The 18,610-nt window shown below is 52.5% G+C and overlaps 1 protein-coding gene across 1 annotated transcript in view; it reads right to left on the bottom strand.

The window, feature by feature from the left end:
* The window catches only part of Cacna1i (calcium voltage-gated channel subunit alpha1 I), a 110,051-nt gene that overhangs the window by 54,307 nt on the left and 37,134 nt on the right, over positions 1-18,610 (bottom strand). The window contains 1 exon segment of the mRNA XM_032918103.1: positions 6,935-7,032. Within this exon segment, the coding sequence (XP_032773994.1) occupies positions 6,935-7,032 (98 nt within the window).

The raw sequence follows: 18,610 nt of genomic DNA, 5'->3' as shown, positions 1-18,610 counted from the left end.
TGGTACTGTCGTGGCAAATGCCAGGCAGGGAAATAAATGCAACAGCTCCATCCCAACCCTAAGAAATGGAGATCCCAGAGCAGACCCTCGGGAGCGGTCCTGTGGTAACCATGGAGATGGAGAGATGGAGATTCACTTCCTAGTAGGGTGTTTCTTCCCCAGACCCAAGGTGCTCTGCAGACAGGGGCTGTCAACTCAGATTAGCTCGGCCACTCTGCCAGGCCAACTCAAGCAGAAATCGTGGGACATGTGCCAGCCTCAGCCGGGGTACAACCCACTTGCCGGGGAGGGAGGGACAGCAGAGAAAGAGGCGTGTCATGGCTGTGGTCTGGCCCCCAAGGCTGCATGCTTTCTGATCCGGCCAGGTTGGTGGAGGGCACAGAACAGCCAGGACAAGAAAGTGCTGAGCGCAAGGAGAAGCCGTCTGCTGCCCTGTTGTTGCCAAGCCAACTAATCAGAGGCACAACAGGGGCCAGGGAGGCCGGGCCAGGCAGCAGACGGTCGGACTGCCAGGGTCACAATTGCTGGCACCCGCCCAGCCTGGAAGGGGCCTGTAGGTTGAAGACAGACACCGAGTCCCAGAGCACCCTGTCTTCATCCCACAGGAGGCCCTGAGTCCCCCTACCTGAGTAGTGTGTGCCCACACCTTGGGGATACTCTAACCTACAGTGTCCCAAGCAACGCACATCCTCCCAAGGTGCTGTCACCCTCCTCTGAGAGATCTCCTCAAAGCATTTGCAGTGCTTTAGCCCTGGCCCGTGGACCCTGTCCCACCACCTGCAGCTCAGGTATCAGCTGATGGTGAGGAGCTATAGATGAATCTTTGCTTGACTCATACTTGGCTCTGGTGTAGAAGACCCAGGCAATACTACTTCAGATGAAGACCAATCAAGAGGCCAATACACAGTCTTACTCCTACCCACTGTGTCCTGTCCAGCAATCTTCCAGATTCCTAGAACAGGACTCGGCATTTGACCTGACTGCCCTGGCCCCACCCCCTGGCATGTCCCACAGTCCCTTTGGGTTCCCAGCAGACATCTGGTCAGATGTTCTCCACCTTGCACTTCAGAGAAGACAGCAGATCTTGACAGTAGGGTCCCCTCATCTCCCATATTCTTCATTCTCTCTCTCCCATATTCTCTCTCTCTCTCTCTCTCTCTCTCTCTTTCTCCCTCCTCCCTCCTGCAGGCTGTAGGACCTATTCATCCCCAGGAGGAGACAATCCTGGTGGTGGAGACCAAGGATCGGCAACCCTGGAACTCCAGATGTGCCAGGGTGCAGTCCACTGAAAGCATCCCTTGTGACTCAAACCCAAGGAACCACATACTCCCAGAGGAGAAAACAAAACATCCATGTCAGCTCTGCCCTACAGTTTCTCTTTCTCCCAGACCCTGTTCCAAATAAAACTCCCTAGGTCCTTCCAGGAAAGACCCCTGGGTCTTCCTGTCACTTCTCAAGACAGCTGGTCTGAAGTGATCCAGCTGGGTTCCTATCTGGATAGGAAGGGCCAAAGCAGACCTGGGTACTGGGGTGGGTACCATCCCTGAACCTGCCACTGTCCCTCACCTCACTCAGCAGAGAGCTCAGCACCCCAATTTCCAACTGTAAAGAGGATGTCACGTAATCCTAACATCCCATGGTTTGTTGGGAGAGGGAGTGACCTATCGCTGTGAGACTGTGGCAGAGTTGGTCAAAGTGCTTGGTGAACTCCAGGCATTTTTCAGTAAACCTCAGATGTGAACTACCCACTCCCACCATGGTCCTTTCTCTTCAGATCCTCCAACAAGGGACCAGAGTTCACTGTAGCAATCTCTCTTCTATCATGTGGTCAACATGATGTGATGCCCATGGAGGTGGATGATGGGTAATAACACAAGCCGTCAGGTACGGGGAGTGATGGATGAGAGGTGAGTCCTCGTCCCCCACAACATGCATCCCCTGCCCTGCCACCCCAGCTCTAGGATGTATCAGTAGGATACTCTGCCTGCGGGAACACCCACCCATACCTTGAGCCCTCTGAATCCTTGATGGACTCTTCTAAAACCAGCCTCTACAAAGATGTCCCCGAGTCCCCACATCTTCAACCCAGAGCCTGCCCTTTACTGCTCACACCTGACATTCTGCAGGAAGTTCTTCATGCACACCACGCCACTGCAGCCACGTGACAGGACCGAGATCAGTAATATTAGCTCCACTTTCTAGTTGGAGGATTCACAGACAGAAGGGGTGGGGTTTGCTGGGATCTCAGAGCAAGTGAGCTGAACTAGAACCTTGGGCTGACAGTGCAGTAGAGAGGCCCTGTAGCTCAGAGCTCCCTGCTGCAATGGAGCATTGCCCCCACCCCACCCATGGGTATCCTGAAGCATCTTCTCTATTCTCTATAGGCAACTCGGACCAACCCAGGGTTACTTGCGGGAAGATAGATTGTGACAGAGCCGGTGACTCTAAGCCCAGGCACAACTCAGCTTGGTTGCTCAGAGTCCTCCAAGCAGACCCTGTTTCAACAGCCAAGCTTAGAATGCAATGGCTAGATGCAGCGTGGACTGGCTCCATGCTCTCTAGTGACTGCCCAAGTCTCTAACTGGAGGAGAAAGCAATGAGTCCTTTTACTTTGAAAGGACTCAACCAATGGGACTCGGGGAAACACTGTGGTAACTTGGGGGTGGGGCTATAGACAGAGGCAGGCCTTGCAGCCTTGCAGATAATTCAGCCCCACCATGCCAAGGCCAGAGAGGAGCTGTAACTAATAAGAGGTTGAACAGTAAAGACCCAGAGCTCAGACCCTGCCTCTCTCCCCAACCTTCTCCCCTTCCTCTGTCTCCTCTCCCTTATCCGCCAAAGGCTGGAGGTAAGAACGAACCGCATGGCTAGCCTGAATGGACATTGTTTGAACATTTCTGTAACAAGAGCCCTGTCCTCTGGGACCCCTTCCTTTACTATACGAAGCTGAGAACCATATAGCTAATTCAGACTCTCTTCTGCTCTGTGCCGGTAGGGAAACTGAGGTCCATTTGGCAACAAAGTGGAGAACAGGGCTTGCATTCTCTGACCCCTCATTGGATAATCAAGTTAAGACTCTATCCTACACTGCATTTTTTAAGGTTCAGGTAACCCTGCCTCCTTGATTTCCCAATTAATCACTGATAATTTGACAGTCCAGTGCTGGCTCTCTAGCTTGCCATCTAGTGGTCAAACAGAGAGCTGCAGGCTACTGCAGAACATATCCCAGGGCAGACACAGCTAAAGAGCCCAGGCCCCCGGTCAGATCACTCATTACCTGGTGACTCCCAGTGAAAGACAGGACAACCAGGGATAGACCTTCTCCTGCAGGATGAAGGGCTGAGTTGATGGACTTCAGGGATCTCCATTTTCTAACTATCCTGTACTCTTGGGGTTCAGTTACTGAAGAAGGTTAAGTTTAAGCCGGGAGGTGGTGAGGTACGCCTTTGATCCCAGCACTTGGGAAGCAGAGGCAGGTGAATCTCGAAGTCCAAGGCCAGGGGAGTGAAATATGGCTGGAGCAAAAGTCTAAAAGCCTCTGACTAGTGGGGATCTCAGATGCAGGCCGCTTCAGGGGCCAGATGAAGATCAGGGAGTGGGGTCAAGTCTGGAGTGACTGGAGTGGTCAACAGGACAGTGTTTCAGACATGGCTGTGTCAGGAATGTGGGGGTGAGCTGTCACTGAAGCTGTCCTGGTATCTGAGGGAAGCGATGGCTAAGGTCAGGCAGGGCAGAGAGGGAGAAGGGACTTCTGAACCAGCTCAGGTCTGAGAGTCATTAGCTCTGAGCCACTAAGAAGGGCTCAGCACTCATGCACAGAGCAGGGGCCCCTCTCTTACTGCCCAGCCTGCAGCGCTTCTGTTTCTGCCCTGGGGGTGGCAGAGGTGGCTGCCTTCATCTCCAGTCGAGTTCCTGGTATGGAGGCTAGAGGCCTGGTCACTTTGGAGGTAAGGGGCATGTGACAGGGCATTCTCCACAAGAGCATTTATACAAGATCTCCCATTATGGTCTCTGTCAGGACTGGGATCCAACAAACATGACACAACCATAGGACGGGATGTTAGCGAATGGGAGTAGGTCCAAAGGGACTGGATAGACATGTGGGTCTTTCTCCTGCTAGGTGGTTTCTGGACAGGTGTGTGAATACATGTATTCACAGGAGAAACACGGTACGTGTGTGTGTGTGTGTGTGTGTGTGTGTGTGTGTGTGTGTGTGTGTGTGCCATGCCATGGTATCTGTCACTCATGAACAAATATATGGAACCTGGCCACTCTACCTCTCCAGGTTCCTCAGATCCCTGTCCCAGGCACCAGTTTGCCTGTTCTCTGGCGAAGGGCAGGGGTCAGTCTTGAGCCTAGCATCCCCGTGTTTCTGCAAGTTCCAGTTATTCAATTATTGAAGCTCTGGGCACAGACAGCCAAGGGAGGCTCCAAGCCTTGCCTCAGGACCTTCTATCAACTAATGGCCCCCCTGGGGATCCTCAGATGCCCTCTTAGCTGACAGGCACACCTCTCTCTCTCTCTCTCTCTCTCTCTCTCTCTCTCTCCTCTCTCTCTCCCTCTCCCTCTCCTCTCCCTCTCCCTCCCTCTCTCTCTTTTTAGAACTCAGCATTGTGCAAATGCTGAGAACACGAACCCCCAGGATCCAAAATACCTTCAGAAAGCAGCTATATTCCACAGAAAAGAACTTTAGGATAAACTCCTCCTCCTCCACTTCTTCCTCCTTTTTTTTTTTTTTTTTTTTTTTTTGAGACAGGGTCTCTGCATAGCACTGCGTGTTCCAGGGTCTCAGTTCAGACGCCCTCCCCAACCCTGCATCCTGAGCTTCATGGACCTAAAGCACTGCTCTCTCTGCTTCGTCATCTCTGTGGTCCTGCACGGGAAGATGAATCAGTGTTTATTGAGCATGTGGGCCTCACACATGTTTGAGGTATTCCACAGTACTAGGCACTGGATGGCTGAAATTCACCGTATGTCGGGCTGAGGAAATGGCTCAGTGGGTAAAGTGCTTGCCTTACAAACATGAGGACCAGAGTTCCAATCGCCAGGATCCACGTAAAGGTCAGGTCATCCTAGGAGCCTGCCCATAACTCCAGCCCTCAGAAGGCAGAGACAGAGCGAACTGCCTAGCCACCGTAGCTGCATCACTGAGCTCTGCGTTCAGTTCAGAAACTGTGCCTCAAAGAATGATGTAGAAAGTGATCAGGGAAGATTTTTGACATCAACCTCAGGCCTCCATGAAAACGGGAATATATGCAAACACACACACACACATGCAAATGCTCATACATACATGCATGCTAAGCACACATGCACATGAAAGAAAGAAAAGAAAGAACATTTCCTAGCCTTCCCAAATAGATCTAAAAGTCCCAAGCCTATGTCCCTCCCTCTTCCCATTCCTAACATAGGACAGTGAAGGATGCATCCTACATCTGCCACTCTCTGGCAGTGTGTCCTCGAGAAGGGAACCATGTCTTTGAGGCTGTTTCTACACACACACACACACACACACACACACACACCAAATAAGAATAGCCCAGAACCCTCCCTGGTTAAATATAAGGCTCAAGCATCAAGGGAATACGATCTGGGAAATGCAGAGCAGACCTCAGAACTTGTGGACTCAAGGCAGCCTCTCAGTATAAGGTGGGTATGAGGCTCATAGACAGGTATCCGGGTGGGTAGGTGGGGAGATGGACAGGTGGATGGATAACTAGGTGGACAAGTGGGAAAGTGGGGTGAATGGGTAAATGGGTAGAGGAGTAGATGGATGGAGAGAGAGAGAGGATTGATAGGTAAATGTGTGAGTAGATGGGGTAGTAAATGAGATAGAAAGACAGACAGACAAGTGGATAGATGGGAGGATGAACAGATGAATGGAAGGACAGGTAGGTAGATGGTTGGGCAGATGGACACATGATTACATGCATAGACAGGTGAGTGAATGAGTAATAGATCCATAAGCAGGTGAGTGGGTAGGTGTTGGGGTGTGCTGCGCAAAGGTCGTCTTTGTATTATTCAATTTTTAATTCTGTACCGGCAGAGAGCTGGGCACTGTCCGGATTTGGGTATTGTTACTCTTATGGTTCGTCACCTGCCCCAGTAAACACACACCCTCCTCACACACTGATTGGTTTAATAAAGAGCTAACAGCCAATAGCTGAGAAGGAAAGGGGAGGTGGGACATCCAGTCTGAGAGAGGGTCTCTGGGAGAAGAATCTAGGAGGGAGGATTTGCCAGCGGGACACATAGCAGTTCACGGACAAGAATGATAATTAATTAATTTAGATGAGCTAGCTGGGAGGTCACCTAAGCTAAAATAAAATTAATAAGTCCCTATGTCATTATTCTCCTGCTGACGGGTCCAAGAAGTCTGGTGATAGATGTGTGGGGATGGGTGGATGGGTGGATGCATGAACAGGTGAGTAGAAGGGTGGGTGGTAGGTGAATGGACAGACAGACAAGTGCGTGGATGTGTGGGAAGGCAGGTGGCAAAGCTGTAAATAGTCCTATGCGTGAGTAGGTGACAGATTCAAATTCTAAGCCTGCCTGGATTGGCTTCCCAAAGATGCACTAAACTCATTCTTTCTTGGCTAATCATGTTCTCTTCTTACACAAGCCCCCTCTGACAGCCTGTGGAGGACACCCCCAAATGACCTTTGACCCCAGAACAGTTGGACTTCCCAAGTGCTGAAGTCCAAGTTATCTGAGAACTCAGACGAATCAAGACCTATCCTCCCACCCCTACCCCAACCCCCCACCCCCATCGGGTCCCACATGCTGGCCCATGAGTTCAATGGGAGTAAAGTGACATCTGTCTAGCGCTGTGAGCGTGGTTCTGGCCAAGGAAGGAAGTGATCTGTCTTCTCTGAGTGAATAAATGGGTCAAGATGGGCAGGCAGTGACGGGTGGGCCGGGAGGATCAACTCACTGGGTACACGATTGATGGCTTTGAGAGGCCTCAGGACACGCACAGTGCGGATGGCTGACAGGTTGATGTTCTGTAGGTCCAGAGAGTACTCGACCATCCTATGGAGAAAGGAGAGTGTAAGGGACTGTGTAGAAGAGACGCAGGACCAGGTCCCAAGCTGGGGCCACCCAGCCACCCACATTCCCTAGAAGAATAATGAAAGGACCAAAATCCAGCTGTGATGTTCCCCAGGCCCCGGTCTCCGCTGTGAGCAAGGTAAGAGAAAGCAATACCCCATCTGTCACAGCGACAGGAGTGGAAGGAACAGAGACGGGTCCCTATTGCACAGCCAGCACCAGGCGAGGTGGCTGTCACCTTCTAAGCCCTAGCCATCTGACCCCATGACCTGTGTCAGTCCCACTTCAGAAACTTCCCTTCCAATGTGGATGCTTGTCTGTCAGATTAAACCTGGAGGGGTGAGGGGCCTCAGGCTGGCCCTGCATAGAAACTGGGTGCCACTAACATCAAAGAATGGTTTTATAAAGCCTCCTTCATAGATAAGGACCTAAGAGGGGACCACCACTGCAGGGGCCAAAGCCCCAGTAAGATACGACAGAGGATACTAAGGGTCACCTTGAATAAGGCTAGAACCAAACATCCTATGGGGCTCCTCTCTACCACACCTCACATCAGCCTGGGCATCTCCTGCCACAAATCCAAGAGAAGGCAGGTGTGCTGTGTTCTCTGGACTCTGGGAAGCCCTGAACAGCTTAACTACCACCTCAGGCTTTCAGACGCTCTGCAGACAAAGACCTTTCCTCAGGTCACTTCTGCCTGGAGAGGCTGCCCCAATCCTGCGATGGAATCATGATGTGTCCTACACATAGCCCAGAAGCTTCTCCACATGGAGTTCAGAATGCACCAGACCAGTGCCAGTTCTGTGGACTCAAAATGTCTCAACCTTAGACTTATTAGGGAAGGTGACTCAAACAAAAGAGACAGCCTTGGAGCTACCCTGATCCCCTTGTCAGCCTCACCCCCACACCCGTCTTCCCATTCCACTTGCAGTGCTTTGCTGGTGGTCACCTCCTCCAGGGAGCCTTCCCAGATCTCCCACAGGGCTGATCTTGATGACCCACGCAACGGTCCACACATCAATCAGATGCTACTTGCTGAGACACCGCTGCCCACCCCCCCACAACTAACCTCTGGCGTCGCTCAGTACACCCTCCCCCATCCCACCCTGGCTCCAGCAAGGCTGCCAGCTCCACCTGTCACCAGTGTGGGTGGGAAATGAAGGCTTTCCTACATACCCAATAAACCTGTCCAACTGTTGTGAGCCACCGCCCCCTCCTGTCGCTTGCCTCACCTGAGATGCCCCGGTCCATCCCCCACAACTCTTGTCCATACCCGACCTCTGGAAGGCTCCTCTCTGTGTGCACAACCCCCACATGTGCGCACCTGAGCTCACTCATTCACTCACACACTCACTTGAGCATGCACGCACACACACACACACGCACACACACACACACACACACACACACACACACACAATTTGCTCCTACTTTAGCCTAAATTCAAATGGGGTGACCTCAAAAATGTTTCAGAGATTAGAATCAGAGACAACGATCTCTGAGGAAGGGAAGGGAGGGGAGGAGGAAGAAGAGGGGAAGGCGCAATGCAGCAGCCAGCAGAGAGGATGAGACTGAGGCCTGGGCTGGGAGAGGACAAGAGGGCTGAGCAGGCAGTAGGGAGTGGGCCTCGTGAGGATTCCATGCGTGGGTGAGCCAAACTGTCATCTTCATATTGTGTAGAAGAGCTCTCCCAGCAGCTGGGGGATGCTTGTGACGGAGGCACTGTGGGGGCGGCCACATGCTCACGCGCACACACGCGCGTTCGTGTGTGCACACACACACACACACACACACACACACACACACACACACGGGTGTTCACCCTGCAATGCTTTTGCTGACACACACACACCCTGAGCATGGGGAGTCACCCTGCACTCACTCCCGAGACCCTCTTCCTGCCCACCCTTCTTCTCTGGGTGTGGTCATGGGAGGTGCAGGATACCTTCTGCTGAGGGTGTGAAACAGGGGCTTCCCATGGACTGTGCCGAAGACCCACGTGACACGGCTGCCTGGCTCAGGACAGAGGTGACATAGAGCTCTTCTCACCCATGTGAAATATCAAGCAACAGCAACAAACAATGCAGGCTTGAGAGGTGGGGGCTGCTTGAGGGCTCTGTCTTGCCAATTCTCTGTGTTCATCTGCCTGAGGCCCCCACATCTGAGTGCAGCCACTATTCTGAACCTGTGTCTGTTAACCTTGGAGAGAGCCCTGCTCTAGAGCAGCCTCAGTAAGGGGATCCTCAGAACACCTCAGTCCCCCACTCTAGGGCCTCTCATGGCCCCCCACACCACCGTCTTCCTTCCAGAACCCCCAGGTCCACAGCCTGACTATCAGTACTGAGCAAAGCACAGGGCCTGGGATAAGGCTGACCTGGGAGGTTCAGCATCTTGGAGAGAAACTCTGGTTCCCTAGACGACCCAAAGCAGCTGGAGCCCAGTAGGACATGAGGACCCTCAAAGCTAAGGGAGAACAGACTTAGAGAGACACTGAACACTAATCCAGCCCTTTCCCTCCACCATGGACCTCACCCTCCAGGTTTTCGGGCAGCCATACACCCTCTAACGTCAGCTGCAAAGACCCCATCAGTGTATCCCTCAGGCTCTCCAATTTAAAACCCAGCAAAACAAAATAAAACAAAAACCAAAAAAAAAAAAAAAAAAAAAAAAACAGAACAAAACAAAAACCAACAACAACAATAAAACTACCCCCATGGAAGATCTTATAGAATTTAATATCTAAATCTGAATCTCAAGCTTCCTGGCGGCCAATTGGAAAGGGGGAAATGGGATGGAACCAAGTTCTTGGCAACATGAACTAACGACATTGTGGGGCTTCCCACAGTCGGATTCTCCAAAACCTTCTTCTGTGTACTGGAACATTCTGCTGCACCTGTTTCCTGACTCAGGGAGAAGGACCATCTAAATACATTTGGTTCACAAGAAGCACATATTAGGTGTACAGTCATCTAAACACATTTGGTGGATAAGAAGCACACATTAGGTGCACAAGAAGCACACACTAGGTGCACAGTGATCTCAATGCATTTGGTGGATAAGAAGCACACACTAGGTGCACAGTGATCTCAATGCATTTGGTAGATAAGAAGCACATATTAGGTGCACAGTGATCTCAATGCATTTGGTGGATAAGAAGCACACACTAGGTGCACAGTGATCTCAATGCATTTGGTGGATAAGAAGCACACACTAGGTGCACAGTGATCTCAATGCATTTGGTAGATAAGAAGCACACATTAGATGCACAGTGATCTCAATGCATTTGGTGGATAAGAAGCGCATACTAGGTGCACAGTGATCTCAATGCATTTGGTGGATAAGAAGCACACACTAGGTGCACAATGGAGAACCCCGAGGTTCTCATTCTTCCCTGAGGGGAAGATGTCAGGAAGGATGCCGGACAGTCCTGGGAGTGTCAGGAGAATACTTGACTGGCAGGCAGGGAACTGTGTGTTTAAGTCTCTGCCCCCGGGAACCTTGCTGTCCTGACAGAGACTCTTGCACCAGCAAGTCCAACCTGGGACAGCTGCTGACATCTCCACTGTCCCTGCTGAGACAGCATCTCACCCTCCCTGTCTCCTGACAGCCGCGACAGCCTCCCTTCTGTTCTCCTGGCTCCTGCTTTCCCTTCCCCCGATCCAACCCTACCGCATCACCAGACCTAAGCCTCGGGTGGAGGTGTGCTTGCTTAAAACCTTCTGTGACTCCTACTGTTCTCGGGAAAAGGCCCAAACCCCCAACCACAGCCTTGAAGGCCCTCCACAGTCTGGCCTTGCTCCTATGCTCAGGGACTCGAGGTATCCAGGCTCTCGGGACATCTTAGGCACACACTCTCTGGTAGCGGAGCCTCCCCCTCCCTCCTCTGCTCTTCCTTGAAGGCTCCTCTTGCTTCTCACCAAGTACAAAATCCCACTATCACCCCCTGTTTGGTTGGACTCTGTCCTCACAGTCCACACGTCATGGCCGGGATGGGTTCCCCTCTATAGGGCCAGGGACTCAGAGTGCTCGATTACTCAAGAACTGATCCGGGAAACATGGAAAGTGAGGGGAAGTTAACAGTTAAGGCTGGGTTGCTCGGGGTGGTCCATGACCCAATCCAGGAGCCCCAAGAGACCATAGGGATATCTGGGAATTGAAGTAGCACCACTGAGCTGCAGCACAGGGCAGAGAGCTTCTCCAGCATGAGCGTGCAAGACCCTGGGATCCATTTTCAGCATGGGGTGCAGGAAGGTAGGCCGACAGCAACAGCGCCCCACACATGCACCGTGGCACTGGGCGTGTCCATCTCCCCGCCTCTGACCTTCATACCCAGCTTCCCCCGCTGCCCACACCCTGGAGACACTCAGGGGAATCCCACCTAAATGTGAATAATACCACCCACTCTGTGCCCAAGGCCACCTGCAATGATGACAAAAGCCACCCCCCCCCCGTCACCCTGAAAGTGGTCTCTGGGCCCCTGTCCTAGCTCCTAATGAGATGAAAAGGAAACGGCCGAGTACGTGGGTAACCACGGGGCTGACTTCCCTCAGGCCCCAAGTAAGACATCAGTTTCAAGAGTGAGAAATTAATTCCTAATTACACAGTTACTTTATCACACAGCTTCGGTGCTAAAAGTCTTTAAAAAAAAAAAAAATCAACACCCCCCACCAGCTCCTGCCAGCTCCCAAGTGCCTAATTGGGTAAAGCAACTTAAAGAAGCACTTCTACCCTGGAAGCACCCAAGAGAAGAGGGACTGAGCCTGGTTCTGTTTCCCCCGAGTGGCTAGGCTGAGGTACGGGCCAGGTCAGGAGAAAGCAGGGAGGGGCGTGAGGAGGACTCTTCAGGGCACCCCCTAGGGTTCCTGCTTAAAGAGCCTCCTTCTAGTAACTCCTGGCTCTGAGGAGAAGCCCAGGACTGCTCAAGAGGAGGCCTGTCCTCCTGGCTTGGTCACTATCATGGGGTCAGAATGGGCATGCAGCCCCAGGTTGTCCCTGAGGGTAATACAGCCCTTGAACTGAAACTGCTGAGAGGACCCTCCCCTCCCTGGATATGTGGCCTGGAACCCAGAGGTGCTGAGGGCCATTTTGCCTCAGTGTGGCCTGAGGATTGCACAAACACAGAAGGCTGAGCAGGAGCTGCAGGGGCAGGGTCCTGGGCTGGAGCGGCCTGCCTTCCATTCTGCCTAGTTTCTTCCCTGGAGGTTTGAGGGTTAGGGAGCCTGGAGGCCTTGGGTTCCTGCCACCTGTCACTCAGTCCTGGCAGCTGGGAAGGACCTCCTAAGCATTCGGTAGCTGCCAATCAGACACTCATGCGCCCTGGCAAACTCTCCCACAGTTGGATTACTATGTGCAGAAGAGGACACCGGGGTTCAGAGGGCACAGCCATGTATGGAAAAACCTATCCCTACCCCCATCTCATCACAGCTCAAGAGCTCCCCTCCTCAGCTGGCTCAGTGGCCAAACCCACTACAGCAAGTGGGAGGAGGTGGCCAGCATCCTTGGCGGCAGTGTGGTGCAATGGAGAGAGCGTGTTACTGGGTGTTCCAGTCCCAGCTCGCTCCCAGTACACCCAGTGACAGACAGACAGACAGACAGACAGACAGAGAGAGAGAGAGAGAGAGAGAGAGAGAGAGAGAGAGAGAGAATAGAAATGAATTCTAACAGAAGATTCAGGGCCTAAAATGGGATCTGGCATGAGGAAGGGTCAATAAGTATAAACCTCAGCTTCTTGAGTCTGGCCTTATCTACAAGCCATACGTACCCTGAAGAAATTCACATATACCCAGGCAGAAAGGCCGGGCCATAATTCTAGAAGCCCTCTGGTCTCATCCCCAGTATTGGCCACTACCTGCTGTACTCCAATGTTAGGCAGCAGCTCCAGCTCTCAGAGTGTTCCAGACCCCTTCAGTCTGGTCCTTGTATCTAAAGAGCCCTTCCTGGCTTTCCCAGGCCCACCGCCACGCTGAGCTGAGCTCTCCTGTTTGGGGTCCCACTCTTTTCCATCCTCTGATGCTTATTCTGCATGTCCCAGATCCTCAGAGATTCCTCGAGGTCCCAGCCCAGCCCTCGGCCCTGAGCCCAGGCAGGCTCCGTGTGAGAGCTTGTCAAATGAGCCCCTTGAAGGGCAGAATGAATAAAAGAACTTGTGTAGCCAGAGAAGCAACATGGAGAGCCTGGGGTGCATCTTCCTAGGAAATACCCCATCCAGGGCTGGTGTCTGTGCTCGCTCTCGCCTCCTCAGTCTCTGGTGAGGCTGTGGGGCTTTCTCTTAAAATGTAGTAGAATGTGGGGTTCTCAGCATGGAAGGCACAACAGGATGGGGATGGCGGATCATCTGTCAGGAGGCGACTGGACGTGACAACTAGACCATCAGCCTGGGACGATAGCCTGACACCCAGCACACGGGAGGGGTTTTGGTGGAGGGAGTGCAGGGGAGGGAGGGGCAAAGGATGGAGTTGCAGCTGTGGGAATGACAGCCAGGCTCCTGACTCAGTTCCTCAACCGGTCGAGGTCATTTTACTCGTTACTGTAGTTGGCTTTTATTCCTTCCAGAGTCGTATGTTAACATTCTAATGCCCAAAAACTCAGGACGAGGATGTGGGGTCCTTGGGGTTCATTGGGGTGAAACTGGTGCCCCTGTAAATTAAACCAAAGGCAACTATTCACCCCTCATCCCGTGAGGACAAATCGAGAAAACTCATGGACAAGCTTGACCTTGGACTCCCAGCCTTCAGAATGAGGAACATGATGTCTGTTGTCCATAACAATAGTTCTGGGCACCCAGCCAGCCTGTGGCATTTCCATACTGCATGCTTGTACTGAGATACCCACAGTTCCTCACAGGAAGCCTCCCCATCCAGGAGGCTGGAGGTTGGTTAGCCCGCTTGACTGAGGAGGAAAGTGAGTACAACCGCTGTCAGCCTGCGTTCAGAGTTCAGGGGGGATCCTGTACCGGGAAGAATGGCTGCAGTCTTAGGGTGGGTTACAACAACAGATCCCTGGAGGGCGGGGACCAAGGTGGTGGAGAGACTCCCATCAGCTCACTGTCGGTCTGCACTCAGCGCTATGCTACAAGACATCTTTCTAAGAAACATTCCACCTTAGCTGGGGTGGGCGACAAATGCACGGTGCTCAGGAGAAATGGGCATTGTTTTGTTTCGTAAACAGAGCCTTCCTTTGTGGCTCTCAGTGCTCAGTCTTATGGATATGAGCTGAGCCCCACGCCCCACTCGGTAATGCCCGATGTCTTTGTGTAGTGTGAGTTTCTGTTCCCGTGTGTGGGGTGCACGTGTGCATTTGAAAGCCTGAGCCTCACGTTGGGACTCTTTCTTGATAGTTCTCTATCCTTATTCACTGAGGCAAATTCTCTAATTGAACGTAAAAGTTCCCCGATAAGAATGAGTAGTCGTCTAGCTAACCAGCTTTCTCCCGGAATTCCGTCTTGGCCTTGAGATCTTTGGAATTACAGGTGAGCTTCTACACCCACGGGGCTCTTACGGGAGTACTAGAGTTCCAAATTCTAATCACCAGGCTTGCAAGGTGGGCATGTTATGCACTGAGTTATCCCCAGTGCCACCACTTACACTGCCTGCCTCCCTGAGTGAGCTCAGGCTGGTCTCGGTACCACCCGAAGAGGGCTATGCTACAGGCAAGTGGGAGAAGGGCGAGAGGAAACATTTGCTCTCAGAGGATTCACCTCACAGCTTCCTGAGGGTCAGTGAGACTTCCCAAGACCTTGGGACAGGCTAATGGATTATTTTGGCCTCTGAAAAGGTGACAGTCCCTCATACACTGAGTGAGCATGGGCTCAGCCATATCTGAGAAACCGCAGGACCCCTGTGTAGGGTGGTGACCTAGAGCAGGCTACCGGCTTCTGTGAGCATCCACTTCATCACATGCAGAGCAGTTTTAACCTGGGATCCTGGGGCTGAGGACAAGATGGTGAATGTGAAAGAGCCCATCAACAAATCACCCATGAGCCCAAGCTTCTGGCTGTGCTCCAAGGAGCCCAGGGCTGGGGGTCCCCTCTCTTATCCTCCTGAGGTGCCCTCCTTGTTCTCCAGCCATGAGGCACAGGTGGAGCTGACACCCACCAAGGCTGGCTCAGGAATGAACATAGAGCCCGGTCCAGCCAATCCAAGCCAAGAAGGCTCCATTCTGGACCTCATGGGCGGAGCAGAAGAGGACAGATGAGTAAGTGGGGAACTGCCGATTTGCCGTTCTGCACTGAGCAGCAAACTCCGGTGAGGAAAGTTAGCACCGAAGGAACAGCAGAGCTAAGAGATAGCAGCACAGACGGGGACGTCCTTGTGCATTCATGGAAGGTAAGGCTCTTCCATGGCAAAAGAGCTGGGAGAATCCCATCGCCACATGGCTGAGGTTCCTGCCTGACTCACACCTGACCAGTGTGACTCACCAGGCAGGTCTGAGGATCTCTGGCAACTCACCCAACCTCCACAGTGGCTACCATCTTGTTTCCATGGAAACGGGCCTACACAGTGACCATCACCTGTTCTAACCAGCCGTGGATGCAAATGAAACCAACATTTACACTCAGATTCTAACTAGAACCTTCCAGGGTCCACACCCACCCAATAATAGATCATTCCCTCACGTCTCAGCACCTCCCCCTGTCCTTGACTCAGGACCTGTCAGCAGAGAGAAGGCTTATAAAGCCCAAAAGTAAATTGGCCAGTAACACAGCCCACAGGGCCTTTTGGGCCTCTTGACAACTCTGGAGCTTCCCTGAGCCGCACATAATGCAAACATAGTCACATGGAAAGAAGGCTCCTCCATAGGCTTCTGGAGACAGTCCAGTAATGGCCCTCTGACCACTGAGTAGAACTGGGTCCACTGGCAAGCAATGGCCTCTGTGGCACTTGTTTAGTTGGTGCCAACTTCAGATTCCTCAGCAGAGTGCAGACCCTGCCCAGCCAGCCTGGACAGAGCTGGAAGTGGTAACCAGGGACCACAGCTTCAACAAGGACACTGCCCGCCAAGAATCCTCTTCTCCGATCTCACATGACCCCACCCCCACGGAGTAGCTGCCCTTGGTGAGGTTGAGCCAAAGTCAAATGTGCTCTCAGCTTCCTTTAGCCTTCCTGCAGCCAAAAGTAGCCGTGAGATTTGACTCTCGTGGAGAGCATTAAGAAAGGTAGGGATTCTGACCTAAGTAAGCAGGCAGGGCTGGCATGGCCTTCTCTCCGCCCTTCCATGTGGCCTTCGATTCAGATATCCAGAGCTCCAGCCACTGCCTCGTGACCATGGAAGAAATGACTGGGAAAACCCCAAGGATGTTAGCTCCTGCATGGTAGGACTATCAGGAATAACCAGAGCTGGGCAGTCAAGATCTCCATCTCTCAGCGCTTCCTATGGAGGTCACAGGAGCTCGCTCTCTGAGAGCATCGGACCACCACAGCAGGACCCCTGTGTAAATGTAGATTCCTAGGTCCCACCATACCTGATAGGCCCACATCCCTGGAGTGGAGCCCAAGAGGCTGCCCCCATGACGCTGCTGTTCTCTGAAGCCTGGAGAGATGTGAAGGTTGTGGTTGAAGGTTGAGGAGATCACCCATCCCAACTTGCACGCTGCTGTATGTGACTATCCCCCTCCTTCAACCTATCGTGCCTGGAGAGCCTTTACCCAATGGGGATGTGAGCTTTTCTGTAGCCAGCAGTTAGAACTTCCTCCCAAGTCTCCCCTGGTCTACCACATGTATTTAAGGCAGAGACGCATACAGAAGTGGTGCCGAGTAGCTGGATATTCAGGTAAAGGGTCTTGTGACCTGACCCTCCCCACCCCTTCCTAAGGAAAGCTGGGATAACCCTCAGTTTGTCAGTGGGACCTGAGGAAAAGAGATAATCAGTGCTTGCAGCTCCTCTGGGAAGGAATTTTTGTAGCACATGCCCTTGTCCCTCAGGCAGCACTCATTCCTACACAGAGGCCCTTCCCAGGATGTCATAGTCCTTAGGATTCAAGGGCTTCAGATTCAAAGTGCTAACATATGCTCCCTGCTCTCATTCACCAAAGAACCCCATCCAGGCCCCTGTTTCCCAAAGAACCAACCAAGCCCTTAAGTTTTAACAGAGGTGTCTCGTTCCCCACTTGCTGCTGGCACTGGTCACTTCATGCCTGGCCATGGAGGCGGGGAGGGAATTCATCATGGTGTACATAACTGAATATTTCAGACCTTCGGACTAGGCAGGAGAGAGTTGCCTAAGTGAAAAGGACATAGGGTAGCTCGGCTATACCTGAAGAGCAGGTGGCTGCCTGCTCTGTCACAGGGAGGAAAACAAGGATGACAGGGCTCTCAGCCCAGGCCAAGCACACATAGGAAGTGACACAGAGAACAGACAGCTAAGGTCCCTCCTCCAGGGACTCCTCTGCGATGAAAGCAAGGGGCCAAGTTTGCTGTTTGAGTTTAAAAGTCACCTGCCATTCATCTCAAGGTGAGAGAGACCTGGCTTAAAGGGCAAACGTGACCAGAAGACAAGCTAGCAGAGCCTGCACTTTACTGGGATGGTACTCTCCCATCGGCCTCAAAGCCATTGTCATTGGAGGCTGGGATCCTGTCCTCCAGGCAAGAAAGACAGCTTGCTGAGAATCCAGCAAGGCACTCAAAAAACCTGCTGTCCTTGGACAAGTGGCGGGTGGGCCTGGGACATTCCATCCTGAAGGGAAAATGAAGCCGTCTCTAGGCTTCTGGAGGCCTGGGGAGGATCTATACATAAACCCCCTCCCTGTGGCCTCTCCCCATGTGAGAAGCCCCAGACCTGTCTCCTAGCCTCATCTCTCAGTCCCAACGCATCCCACACTCCCTTTACTCTCCTTCCACAGCCTGTGGCCCTCCTCTTAAGATTCCATTGTCTCCCCTCTGCTGGACAGCTCCCACCTCAGCTCTAGGTCTTGAGGGCCACTTAACTCCAACCCTGATGGATAATGGCTCTTGCGGTAGCCTGGTCCTTCTAGGTCGTACTGCAGAACCACTTAGGTTGTACCTGCGATGTCTGCTTTGCTTTTGTTTCTGTCTATTCTCTGAGCTCCATGACGTCAGAAGAGCATTTGGCTCCATTATCTTGTGTCCCCGCTTCATGGGTTAAAGCCTGGTACCAGCTCCTCAATAAATTCTGCCTCCAGGAATGAACAGTACTAACAGGTGGGGGCCACAGAAAGACACACTTTAGCTCAGGGAAAGAACTTTCTAGCGCTTCCATTCTGTTCTAATTCGAGTGTTAGTGAGCTCCACGAAGGGGCAGTGTAGGGATGGGGCCTCTGATCTCGATTCAGCACCACTGAGTCGGAAACAAAAGCGCTGTGACCTCTAAGGAACCTTGCAACTCAGAGGTTCTGTGTCAACCTCCGGGGCTTGGAAGAGGCAGCCAGTAATTTGGGGAAGGGGTGGGGCGGGAAGGGAGGGAACATCCTGGGGATGTCAGGCCTGTTACTCTGGAAACGGAATGGTTACAGTACTGATGGGACTTTGGAGGATGGGTGGGCAGCTCTGGGGGTGGGGAGAACTCGGTGGGAGTGAGAAGGGTGGGGTCTGGAGTACCAGCTATA

This window comes from Rattus rattus, chromosome 1 (genome assembly GCF_011064425.1).
Source record: "Rattus rattus isolate New Zealand chromosome 1, Rrattus_CSIRO_v1, whole genome shotgun sequence".
NCBI lineage: Eukaryota > Metazoa > Chordata > Mammalia > Rodentia > Muridae > Rattus > Rattus rattus.
Note: the sequence above shows the minus strand (reverse complement) of the source record. Positions and strands in the feature narration are given on the sequence as shown.